This window comes from Pimephales promelas, chromosome 12 (genome assembly GCF_988280905.1).
Source record: "Pimephales promelas chromosome 12, fPimPro1.hap1.1, whole genome shotgun sequence".
Taxonomy (NCBI): Eukaryota; Metazoa; Chordata; class Actinopteri; order Cypriniformes; family Leuciscidae; genus Pimephales; species Pimephales promelas.
This window is the reverse complement of record NC_142780.1, coordinates 26,889,435-26,902,145: the sequence shown is the minus strand read 5'-3', so window position 1 is coordinate 26,902,145 and position 12,711 is coordinate 26,889,435. Positions and strand designations below refer to the sequence as shown.

The 12,711-nt window shown below is 36.4% G+C and overlaps 2 protein-coding genes across 2 annotated transcripts; both read left to right on the top strand.

Annotated features, from left to right (window-relative positions):
- Positions 1 to 315: 315 nt before the first annotated feature.
- Positions 316 to 2,256, top strand: ponzr11 (plac8 onzin related protein 11). The gene is made up of 4 exons (XM_089117849.1): positions 316 to 438; positions 1,162 to 1,330; positions 1,529 to 1,665; positions 1,787 to 2,256. The coding sequence occupies exons 2-4, from the start codon at positions 1,222 to 1,224 to the stop codon at positions 1,883 to 1,885; spliced, it is 345 nt and encodes a 114-aa protein (XP_088973975.1). The 5' UTR covers positions 316 to 438; positions 1,162 to 1,221; the 3' UTR covers positions 1,886 to 2,256.
- Positions 2,257 to 2,429: 173 nt separating this feature from the next.
- oscp1b (organic solute carrier partner 1b) lies at positions 2,430 to 9,476 on the top strand. Its single transcript, XM_039679593.2, has 10 exons — positions 2,430 to 2,706; positions 5,054 to 5,208; positions 5,521 to 5,688; positions 5,931 to 6,011; positions 6,177 to 6,280; positions 7,002 to 7,130; positions 7,364 to 7,433; positions 8,465 to 8,604; positions 8,930 to 8,993; positions 9,219 to 9,476. The coding sequence occupies exons 1-10, from the start codon at positions 2,595 to 2,597 to the stop codon at positions 9,336 to 9,338; spliced, it is 1,143 nt and encodes a 380-aa protein (XP_039535527.1). The 5' UTR covers positions 2,430 to 2,594; the 3' UTR covers positions 9,339 to 9,476.
- The last annotated feature ends 3,235 nt before the right edge of the window (positions 9,477 to 12,711 follow it).

The window sequence follows — 12,711 nt, the reverse complement described above, 5'->3', positions numbered from 1 at the left end:
AGAATAACTTCATAGAAATCCTTTGATGACATGTTAGTTTCGCACACTCAAGAGTTTTGGATCAGCACCTGATTGAAGACCTGTGTCATATGCAAGACTGATGCATTGTGGTTGTGTGGCTAGTACAAATGGTTTGGCTTCTCTCAGTTCCCTGAACTCTATAATTTTACAAGAAATGCATGACAATCAGGTACATGATCTGAGGTCAAACTATCAATGCTTTACTCGTGTGAGATTATCCATTGATTGTAAAGAATTCTTGTTGGTCATATTTCCTATTGCAACTCAGACCTCCCCCGTGATCGTGATCTGCTTGTGTAAAGCTTATATGCGTGAATCGGAAACGATGCATACGAGAGTAGCAAGCGTGGTGTGTTGGTTTGTGTCACAACTTCCTTTTCAACTGCAAGCTGATCAAGAGGCTCAGAAGAACACGAGGTACTTTTTTGTAGTCTTTAACTTACTTTATATTATAGAACTTTTTTATCGATTTAAAATAAAAATCATTTTATAGACTTAAACTCACAGCTATTTGTTTCTTGTATCAACTTTTAAGATAAATTATTTCATTTCATTTGTTTAATATTGGTGGGATTTAGATGTGAAATATAAAGATTTAGCAGTGTAATAAGAGCTGCTCCAGATATATTTGTTTTCTAAAGTAATTTCTTGCATATTAAACATTTTTGAATGTAAAATGTTTGATCCTGTAAAACAGTGTCATATCATCAGACTTATCATTTACTAACCCTCAACCATCCTTTATGACTTTTCAGTGCAACACAAAAGATCATATTTTAAAAAGCTTTTCAATTGTTTTTGACCATACAATGAAAGTCAATGGGGACCAAAATAGCATTTCGTTGTATTGACTAAAAAGAAAGAAAATAAGTATTTTTATAAATATCTTCTCATGTTACACAAAAGAAATAACTTCATACAAATTTGGAATGACTTGAGGGTGCGTAAATAATGACGGGTATTTCATTTTGGGGTGAACTATCTTTTTAATAGCACAAATCGCTCAAAAAATAAAAAAAAATATGTTATAAAATCCATATTTTTTCTTTCTAAAATGGTGTTTAGTTTGTAATTATGTACTTTTTTTCCCCCTAAGAATTGATGGATATAAATTTGTCACTCTTTTTACAAATTACCTAGGAAGAAAACATCTCGAGCCATTCTCTCGGCTTCCTTGGTGGACTGCTTGTTTTGATTGACATGTCAAACCCAGTCATCACTCAGCCTGGTGCTGGCTCTTATGGTACAAATGTGCAGACTGGAGAGTGGAGCACTGGTCTTTGTTCTTGCTGCAGTGACCTACTTGTCTGTAAGTGTTGAGATCAGCAGGCAAACCATCCAAATTGTATTCAAACTAAAGATTTTATTGGTATATTTTAGGTGGTTTAATATTTAGCCAATGAGAACTCTGTGTTAGTCACTTTACTGCTTTTATCAGTGGCGCATTGTTAACAAAAAGCGCATGATCTTTGAGCAATTGTCTGCTTTTTTCATTTTCATTGGCTAGGTGGACTTGGCTTTGTCTGTCCAATAGCCCTCAGCTGTTACACAGCACACAAGTATGGTGAGAATGTATGTCTCTCATGTGTACCTGGAGGAATGGCTGCAATGAGGACACACATGCGTCTAACCTATGGAATACAGGTATGCTGAAGATTAAGGATCAGATATCCCATTATAGCCCATATATCCTGTTATCCATGGATATATTTCTGTCCACTTATGTGTTACTCAGTGCCATTCTTTATTTTTTTCCCCCCTGCAGGGCACAATATGCAATGATGCTTTGATGACCTGTTGCTGTGGAGTATTTGAAACATGCAGAATGACCAGAGAAATTCGTATCAGGAATGGAGAGACTTAAACCTAACCTAGTCATTACCTTTTCAGTTTTCAAATTCTTTGAATTAGAGTAGTATGCGGCGGCAGGATAATTAAAACGATAGAATCTGTAAAAACGTTTTATTTTAAATAAAAAAAGGTGACAAATTCTGTTTATTTGATAAGCAAAGTAAATTGTGTTACAATATATTATTGCAGTTAAGTCTTGAATATGAGTGAATTTAATATTGTGTGAATGCTTGCAATTATGTTCATTATTACATTGTACGAGCTGACAAATTTGCTATAATGCTTAAAATGTACCAACCTGCAGCATTAATGTTACTACAGGTGTCTCATATATTTAATAGGCCTAGGCCTATTCACCTCAAACACAATAAAAAATTAAATCAACACAGTATTTTTAAATTTATTTACAATTTGAACTCTTTTGCTGTTGATTGTAATATTTTTTTATTTATTTTTTGCTTTATAAACGACCATACAAATTATATATAACTTCACGTCAATGCGAAATTGGAGAGACGTATTGCGTCATCATCGCACAGCAGTACGAGCGCCTCTGATTGGCTGTTGTTGGCGGTGACCTGGCAACCGAGAGAGGGTTTACAGACGCTTATTATTCTGCAGGATCTTCAGCTACAAACACGCAGAGCGCAGGTCGCGACTTTTTATTGACAACCAGTGACTGCTTACCGATACTAGCTGCTCTTTATCCATCTTCAGTGGGGATGTCGACGCGAACGTTGCCTCTTCTCTTCATTAATCTGGGTGGAGAAATGCTGTACATCCTGGATCAGCGCCTGCGGGCTCAGAATATCCCAGCAGATAAAGCGAAGAAAGGTAGATGGCAGCTAATATGCCTGGGAGCTAATAAAGCAAGTCTGTTCTGGAGTCCCGGGTTATGATGTTAACGTCGTATTTATGATCATCGTTTGTGATCTTTGCAAAGGAATGCAGTTGTTGGATCTTCTGCTATTGCTTTTACATAATTAGCCAGTTAGCCTGTTTTTGAATAGGCTACAGTGAGATCCCTTCTGTTAACTTACATGCAGGAAACATGTTTTTGCATTGGTAGCATCCCTTGTCAAATTTAATTATGGAAAAGGTTGTAAATATGCAGTGGCCCCTAAAAATGTGATCGACATTATATTACAAAACAAATATAATAAGTGTCAGCACAAATGTCACACTTTTCTGACAAAACATTACACAAGTCATATTGTGTATTAAACTAATAATAGAAAAACTATATATATACATATTTTTGCGGCCATCTAAATAGTATTATCTAAAAAATCAAGAATGTCCATCAGAAGTTTTGATAGTTGGAGGTAATGACGTAGTATGTTAAGTTTATTTATTTATTTATTTTAATGCGTTACTTTTGTTGCATGCAACTCTGTGGCTTGTGGCAATTACATTTCCTCAACAACAGTTTATGCCAGTATCATGGTTTCCTGTCTAATATATGTTCAGGGTTTCATCTCATTTTTCATACTTAAATATTAATAATGAAATTTGCAGTTGTGCTGACATTGCCTTTTGGTATCAAAATGTGCCACAGAAGTCACAAAATGGTGTGAATTAGTTGCTTGTTGCTTGCATATGTAATAGATAGGCCTATACACAACAAATGTAGCCGATGCCGTACCTGGTATTTAGTTAACCTCCTTGGAGGATCATTTTAAATATGTCCTTTTGATTTGTAATCTTTGTAGCCACTGTAGCAGATTGGCTAGAGGAGGACAGAAAAAGAGGTATTGTTAACATTCTGCTTGCTTTGCTGCTGGCCATAGAGCAAAGTAGTGCCAGCTCTTATAGGCACTTGCTGTGTAGCGGTTTTGCACTACTTTAAAGGGTTAGTTCACCCAAAAATGAAAATTATCCCGTAATTAACTCACCCTCTAGGCATCCTAGATTTATAATGGGAGTGAATGGTACCTTTGATTTTGAAGCCCATAAAAGTGCATCCATCCATCATAATCAAATCAAATCGATTCAAATTAAATGTTATTTATAAAGCAAATTTAAAAGTGCTATAGGGCCCACATGAAAGAAACACAAAAAGCTCAAATGGACAGAAAATTTTAATTCTAAGAAAAAAAATGCAGTAGAATTACAAAGAATTGAAAAGGACAAGTTTTAAGCAAAATCCAGCTAATGTAGAAGCAGTTCTGACACGTAGTGGCAGGTTATTCCACAATCCGGTGCGCTGTGGCAAGCTTTATGCATGCTTGAGCACTGATTAGGCTATGTATAGGCAATTAAAGGCTCATTATTAGGATTTTTCTTATTAATATACATGTGTGATTAGTCGACTATTCGCTTAAATGAACGACTAATAGTTGACTAGAAAAATCTTTAATTGAGGGCAGCCCTAATCCTCATGCATTGGGTTTTCACTCTTCCACCTGGAACTAGACTCGCGTACTGGCAAAAGCTATAAAGATAGAGATTTTTTAAAATTTTTTTTACAAAAACACATCGCTTCGCTTCAGAAGGCCTTTACATTTAACACACCCATCATGAGACTCAACCAAGCCTTTATCAACCTCTGGGAGCTGTATGGATTATTTTTATGATGGATGGATGCGCTTTTTTGGAGCTTCAAAATCTAGGGTATACTATATATAAGGATATATATATATATATATATATATATATATATATATATATATAAAGGCTCTTCAAATAGCCAGTATCGTTTTTAATATAACTCCTATTGTGTTCGGCTGAAAGGCGAAACTTATGTATCTAGGATGGCTTGAATGTGAGTAAATTATAGGATCATTTTCATTTTTGAGTGAACTAACCCTTTAATTGTAATTTCATATTTTGAATGTTTTCGCGTGAGAAATATACTATTGTAGAATATGAACCCCAAAGATTCAGGAAGCTTATACAGTTATCTTTAGTACTGAGATATAAATGAAATCCTCCATTTGACAGTATCTGTTTCTAGCATTGGTGTTTTCCTCAGTCAACATGTGATGACAGTTTCCAGCTCGCTTCTCTGTGAAAACATCTGCCAATTTTAATTTACATTATTTTTGTTTATCTGTCTTTCTTGGCAAAACGGCTTTCTACAGTACAGACTGCATTGTGTTGGCTTTGTTGTCCGCTTCATGTTTGCACAGAATTGCTTTTGACTCACTGCAACTCTGTCTTTGTGTTTGTGTTGTGGTAGTTATGAATGATATCATTACCACCATGTTCAATAAGAAGTTCCTGGAAGAGCTGTTCAAGCCACAAGAGCTGTACTCCAAGAAGGCTCTCAGGACGGTGTTTGACCGACTGGCTCATGCCTCCATCATGAGACTCAACCAAGCTAGTATGGACAAGGTGAAAACTAAACTCAAGGACACATTGTCATTTTCTTGAATTCTGATAACAGATTGTTTGCTTTATTTTTTATTTGGTGTTGCATATTTTCCTAGTGAGAACTTTCTACAAAACTCTTTGTATTCTCAGTAAACAAATCAGCTCTTATGAACCTTTTTTTCAGTTTTAAATTCAGATAGTTAGAACAGATACTTCTAATTTATATAAATATCATTACATTTTATTAAGCATAATAGTGATAAATGGCTCCCTCTGGTGAGTAATATGCTGAAATATGTAATGGCTCCTTTGTTGTGCTTTTCCCATGAACAGCTCTATGACTTGATGACCATGGCGTTCAAGTATCAAGTCCTGCTGTGTCCTCGGCCTAAAGACATCCTCCTTGTGTCCTTCAATCATATGGATGCCATCAGGGACTTTGTGAAAGACACTCCCAGCATCCTCAGCCAAGTGGATGAAACAAACAAACAACTCGTAGAGGTAATAGCGTTACTGCTCAGAATTATACATTTTAAGATTGTTTTCAATTATTAAATGTAATAAGTATTTTTTTCATTTGTAATATCTGTTAATTTAATATTATTATACATTTTCCATATTTTTATTTAATATGAAAGCTTATTATTATGCTTATTATTATTGGGCAATTATTTTGCTATCATTGTCAACTACACACTGATTTTTGCTTTGAAATATTTTATTCTCTTGCTTGAAATTTTTAGATATATACCCCTTTATCTGGTGGAGAGTTTCAACTAATTAGACAAACGCTCCTCATCTTCTTTCAAGATATGCATATAAGAGTAAGTCCTTTATTTTATTTTGATTTATGTACATGAATACAGAATACTCTGAGAAACCCAATCTGAGAATTTACCAAAAATATTGTCCATGTTTATGAAGGTGCATAATATTCAACTAATAATAGTCCAAATATATTTTAAACATATATGAACTTGTTTTTTTAGGTATCAATTTTCCTGAAAGACAAGGTACAGAACTCCAATGGACGATTCGTTCTTCCCACATCAGGCCCTGTTCCGTATGGGACGCACACCCCAGGACTCATGAGGTTGGCTTCATAGGATAACATCCAAAGCAAAAAAAAAAAAAAACAGTATTGACATGACCAAGGCATTAAAAGGCTGAGAACAGCATGATTTGATTTGATTTAAACATTATAAATAAATAGCCTCTAAATTTATAGCTGAAGTTGTGCATATGTTTGCTCTGAAATCACCTCCGTCATTTCGAGCCGAGTCTGATGGTGAGGGTTTATTGTTAATTGCATTAACAACAGACTTGGACATATAAGAGAGCTATTCTAAGGATAGCAGGTTCTGTGTTTAGACTGTGACTAAAAGCAGTTATTCTAATAGCGCTTAGGGGTAGCTGACATATAACATGTCTGTGAACTTTTTTATCAACATCAAGATTTAGCTTAACATTTTTATGAATGTATAGTATGACCAGTTGTTGACACTGATCATCATTTCTTTTAGGCACCATTTTACTTGTGTCATCTGTGATGGGAGAAATTAATATATTTAATATATTCATATACTAGTGCTATTAAATTTATATATATATATATATATATATTTACAGTATATGTTAGATGTGATTAATCATAAATAATTGATTTGACATCACTAATTTATAATGCATCGCGTCTTTCAATTAATATAAGGTCATAAAATGTTCTAAAATAATTAGGTCATTTTTAATAAGAAATGCTGTTTAAAGTTATTTTAGATTTATTTTATTATTTATCAATAATTTTTAATTCCCAGGATGTTTAGCTGTAGTGGTGAGGAGGTGAGAAGGATGCAGTTCCGTGACGGGGGCAACTACAACGCCGCTCTCCGTGAGGGATCTTTTGAAATGTATGGAGATCGAGTCATCAAACTGGGCACAAACATGTGAGCATCAACCACTTTCTAATAATACTCCTACTAATATTCAAAAAGGAATCATATGACTCACACTTCTGTGGATCTTCAGATACAGGGGTGTAATTCATCAGTGTTAGGTTTTATCATTCTGTAGCAAAGCGTTATTTCTAATTGATTTGTGAATAATTTAGCTGTAAACCTGAGACAGGTAGCCTTTCACTAGCACATCAGCTGTACAATTGTCCTATTTTTACTTCCAGGTACAGTGTGAGCCGTCCTGTTGAAACACACATGTCTGGAACCTCAAAAAACTCCTCACAACACACCAAGGTAAGATTATAAATAAATTATACTTTCTTAGGACTCTTTTAAAGTGCCCCTATTAAAGGTTCCTAATTTGGGTTTTGAGGTCTCCTACAATACGTTTACATGGATCCAAGGTCAAAAAACGTTCTCTTTTTTTCTCATAATATAAATTGCATCATCACATTTTTTTTTCTCACAGTGCCAGAAACAGTTCAGTCTCTCTAAACCTCTAAACTTTTTTGAGAGCCTGCTCTGATTGGTCAGGTAGCCCAGTCTGCAGTGCATGAAGGAAATGAACCCTTACCATATCTTAATACATACTAGCTTAATACACAGTGATACAAACAGTGATAATTGTGTCGGTTTTACCGGAGCAGAAAGCGGTGTCTTCTCATTATGTCTACAACATTAACCATGACCTGCCTATCTCAGTTCCATAGACATATATACTAGACGTCACCTTGGGGTTTTAAGCATGCGTCAAAACCGTCGCCATCTTGGAACAGGGGAGTTGTCATAGGAAGTAACTAGGTAACGCTGCTATCTCTGCCTTTACTTCGAATTAATTGATGGTGGCGGACTTTCGTGCTGTGTATGATGTTCACACGAATGAAATCTGAACTAGGAAGAATGTTTAATTTTTATTTTTTTTTTCTGGAATCAATGCTAAATACATGTCTGACCGTTGGAACGAACCAAAAATAAAAATAAAAAACGAGAAAATCGCATTCATGATGATTTATGGTGATTTTATTTCCGATAGACCTTTGTCTACATTGACACTGATGCATTAAAGCTCCCCTGTTTCAAGATGCCAGCACTTGATGCTTTCATTCTAATGATCGGCGACATCAAGTATATATATATATATATATATATATATATATATATGTCTCCGTTCGAGCAGATGAGTCTTTAGCCATTTTCATATATAAATCTTTTTCGTCAGCACCTGACCAATTAATAATAGCACTTGCCTTTTCTAAAACAATTTTGAGAAAAATGTGTAATGTGATTAGAATGCATTATTTGACTGAATTCACACAATCCTGAAGGTCAACACAACTCCGAACCCTTTGGCAAAAGAAGAGTTGAACCTGCTTGCTAGACTGATGGGAGGTCTGGAGGTGCAGAATCCAGCCGGCACTGACTCTGGCTTCCGTGTTAACCTCTTCGCCACTGACGAGGAGGAAGAGTGAGTTTTTATTTGAGTTATAGTCTAAATTGAATTTGACTAGACTGTCACAAATAGGTTTAAAGATTATCTCAATGAAACATGTCTAGGAGGTGGTATTTTACCCCAAAATAAAAACAAAAATTCTGCTTTTTTTTTTTTTCAAAAATTGTAAAAATAATTCACAGTATATAAATAATTAGCAAATAAATGATGCATTACTCTTTATTGTGGGGTAAAATGTGACACTGTCATGTGGTTTCAAACATGAGAGTGCAGCTTGAAATGTCAATGAAATGGATGATGAGATTTCATACAAAAATTGAAATACAGATTTTCCCCACAGGGAGGCTTTGATATCAAGACCGGATGAGCTTTCGTATGAAGTTATTAATATCCAGGCAACAAAGGTAATGATTAATGTTTGTACGCTTGTAAAGTAATACACTTAGGTTGTTCCAGCACAGTGCCATGGGACTCTTGGCCTCAGAAAACATTGTAATGCCTGATTATCCGTGATCCACCCACTCTGAGACAAAGCTCTCAGCTTGTCTAATTGGTTTTTGAGTCTTAGATTAACTTTAAACTGCCAAAGTGTACCATGGGAGTAACAATATACCTCTGGCTCATTTCAGGACAAACAGACCAATGCTGAGCTGGCTAAGATCATGGGAGAGTTCGGAGAGACGGGAGAACCTTCCCCCAGTTCCAGCAGCAAGGGTGATGACCTCCTGGCCATGATGGATGGACTGTGACTTAAACTTGGTGTTCCCTTTGACTGATGAGAGCGACTGAGCTGTAAAACAGGATAAAGTGCTGCAATGTTTTACTCAGCAAAGAGGCCTTTTGTCTGGAGCTACAGTGACAACCATATATATATATATATATATATATTCAGAACAACAGCTTAGCTCGACGAGAAATTCTTTCTTTGAGAATTTCGTGCAATTTTTGTCTCCTGCCACCCACTAAATGCGAGAAATGCAAATAGCAGGTGTAGAAATGTGATATGTGTCTTACTGTGGGACCATATTTACTTTTCCATATTCGTTCTGTGAAGTTAGTTTGGACCTACTGAAGCGGCACACTCCATGCCATCACATACTTCAGCTTGATGCCGCAGACACTGACATTTAGATCAGTGGACCGAATAAAACGCCTTTCCTAGACTATCTTAGTTTTCTAAGAGGACAATATGCACACATGGAATTCATTTAAATTCATTTGATGTGCAACCAAAAGGTGTGGGATATGTACAAAACATGCGCTGCTTAAGACAGGGTAATGGAGGAAACCGAAGTGCACTTGTGGTAAATGTTGAGCACAGATCCTAAAACTGGTTTACAGGAAGCCCTAGGACAATTGGTGTATGTTTGTTTTGCCTTTACTCAAAGGGAATGCAACAAAGTCAGGTATTTCAAGAAATTCAAATAAAATGTCTTAGAGTGTACAATTGTTGCATTATATGTTACATGACAATGTGTATACGTGAAACCACCTTCCATGGAAAGAAAGCAATGCAATATGTGTGGTGGATGAAATGGTTTATTTTTTCATAAGCAAAATAGAGCTTATTTATTTAAGTTAATGTACTGTATATGAATGTTCATTTTTGTCTGTTTACTGTTTCACTTTATTGAAATAGATTTGAATGTGAAATAAAGTAGAACTTTTTGCAAATAATGACTGTTTTTTATCAGCAAAGCATAAATACTTTTTTGTGGAGAGACACAAAAAGTCAAATAAAAATCAATAGGTCATGAATTAAAACATAAAGTCACAAAATCGAGTATGTTAGGGCTTCTTTGTGAACACTAGATGGCGCAATAGAATAATTCAGCATTGTTGTTGACACCTAACAGCAGAAAGATCATTTTAGGTATCACAAATATATTTGGAATACCTAGAGAAATTAATAAAATGAGTTGTCACTTCATTGTTAGCTTGTGCAGTTTAATACACAACAGTTTTAAACATGTTGAACACCCAGAACAGCATTTTGTAATAACTCTGACAGTCATTTCATGTGAAAAGAAGCTCTGTTGTTGCATTTTCCCCCTTAACTCTATAAGTGTCTCTCTGGCACATGCTGTTTTAAGCACTTGATCTATTTTTCCAGACTAGCAATACTGAAAACCCCTGCATTCATTTGAATAGTCGTGGGAGACGTCTCTTTCACCCACACAGTTATGAATGAATGTCTGACACTTGATCCTCCATGGGAAAGCGTTTCTGATTTTCAATACCTGTGTTTTTTTAAACTTTGAAAAAATCTTCAAGTTATTCCAAACCTGTATGAGTTTCTTTCTTCTGCTGAACACAAAAGAAGATATTTTAAAGAATGAAAAAAAAAAACATCTTCTTATGTGTTCAGCAGAAGAAAGAATCTCATTGGTGGTGAGTTATATGACGACAAAATGTTAATTTTGTGGTCCTGGTCAAGACAATCTCCTAAACTCCAAACTGAATGTCAGAATGGGAAAGAAAGGTGATTTATGCAATTTTGAGCATGACATGGTTGTTGGTGCCAGACGGGCCAATCTGAGTATTTCACAATCTGCTCAGTTACTGGGATTTCCACGCACAACCATTTCTAGGGTTTACAAAGAATGGTGTGAAAAGGGAAAAACATCCAGTATGCGGCAGTCCTGTGGGCGAAAATGCCTTGTTGATGCTAGAGGTCAGAGAAGAATGGGCCGACTGATTCAAGCTGATAGAAGAGCAACTTTGACTGAAATAACCACTCGCTACAACAGAGGTATGCAGCAAAGCATTTGTGAAGCCACAACACACACAACCTTGAGGCGGATGGGCTACAACAGCAGAAGACCCCACTGGGTACCACTCATCTCCACTATAAATAGGAAAAAAGAGGCTACAAATAGCAAGAGCTCACCAAAATTTGGACAGTTGAAGACTGGAAAAATTTTGCCTGGTCTGATGAGTCTCGATTTCTGTTGAGACATTCAGATGGTAGAGTCAGAATTTCTGTTCTTTAAACAGAAAGAGAACATGGATCCATCATGCCTTGTTACCACTGTGCAGGCTGGTGGTGGTGGTGTAATGGTGTGGGGGATGTTTTCTTGGCACACTTTAGGCCCCTTAGTGCCATTTGGGCATAGTTTAAATGCCATGGCCTACCTGAGCATTGTTTCTGACCATGTTCATCCCTTTATGGCCACCATGTACCCATCCTCTGATGGCTACTTCCAGCTGGATAATGCACCATGTCACAAAGCTCGAAACATTTCACTATGAGTTCACTGTACAAAAATGGCCCCCACAGTCACCAGATCTCAACCCAATAGAGCATCTTTGGGATGTGGTGGAACGGGAGCTTCGTGCCCTGGATGTGCATCCCACAAATCTCCATCAACTGCAAGATGCTATCCTATCAATATGGGCCAACATTTCTAAAGAATGCTTTCAGCACCTTGTTGAATCAATGCCACGTAGAATTAAGACAGTTCTGAAGGCGAAAGGGGGTCAAACACAGAATTAGTATGGTGTTCCCAATAATCCTTTAGGTGAGTGTAGGCTATATTAAAGCACAATTGAAATTTGCTTCAGGATTTGCTATTTTGCAGAGTAATATTTTAATAATGGCACAAATAACTATAATCTAAACATTTTAGATGTTTTGTTATTCCAGTATGACAAGATAGCCTACGGTTATTTGAAGGGAAGTAAAGAAGTAGAGGTAATCAAGCAAAGTCCAGACATTAGGTTCATGTCCTTGTGAAATTGTCCTTGCAATCTTTTTCAATACCACTTTTTCTTTATCAGGCATGGGCACTAGTAAAGTATGATTCACAGTTTCCACCCCACACACCGTGGGTTGGCCAATGTTTAGCCACAGGCTTATAAAAGTGTTTCATGTGGTTTAAGGCAAAGGCCATGCTGAGTCAAGACAGGAAGACAGCACAGCCTTAAATCAGTTACTGCCCTTTAAAAACACTCTCTGTTTGACATGCAGCGCTGCAGCAACCCACTAAATTGAAACTTAATGTTGTGGGTGCAGCTGTTTCGTTTTGGGGGATCTAAAATTGGATACGATCTCGAGGGTCTTGTGCATGCAAGAAACCCCCGGAGGTTTGCTGTGCTCATGTGAACAGTGATAAAGTATTA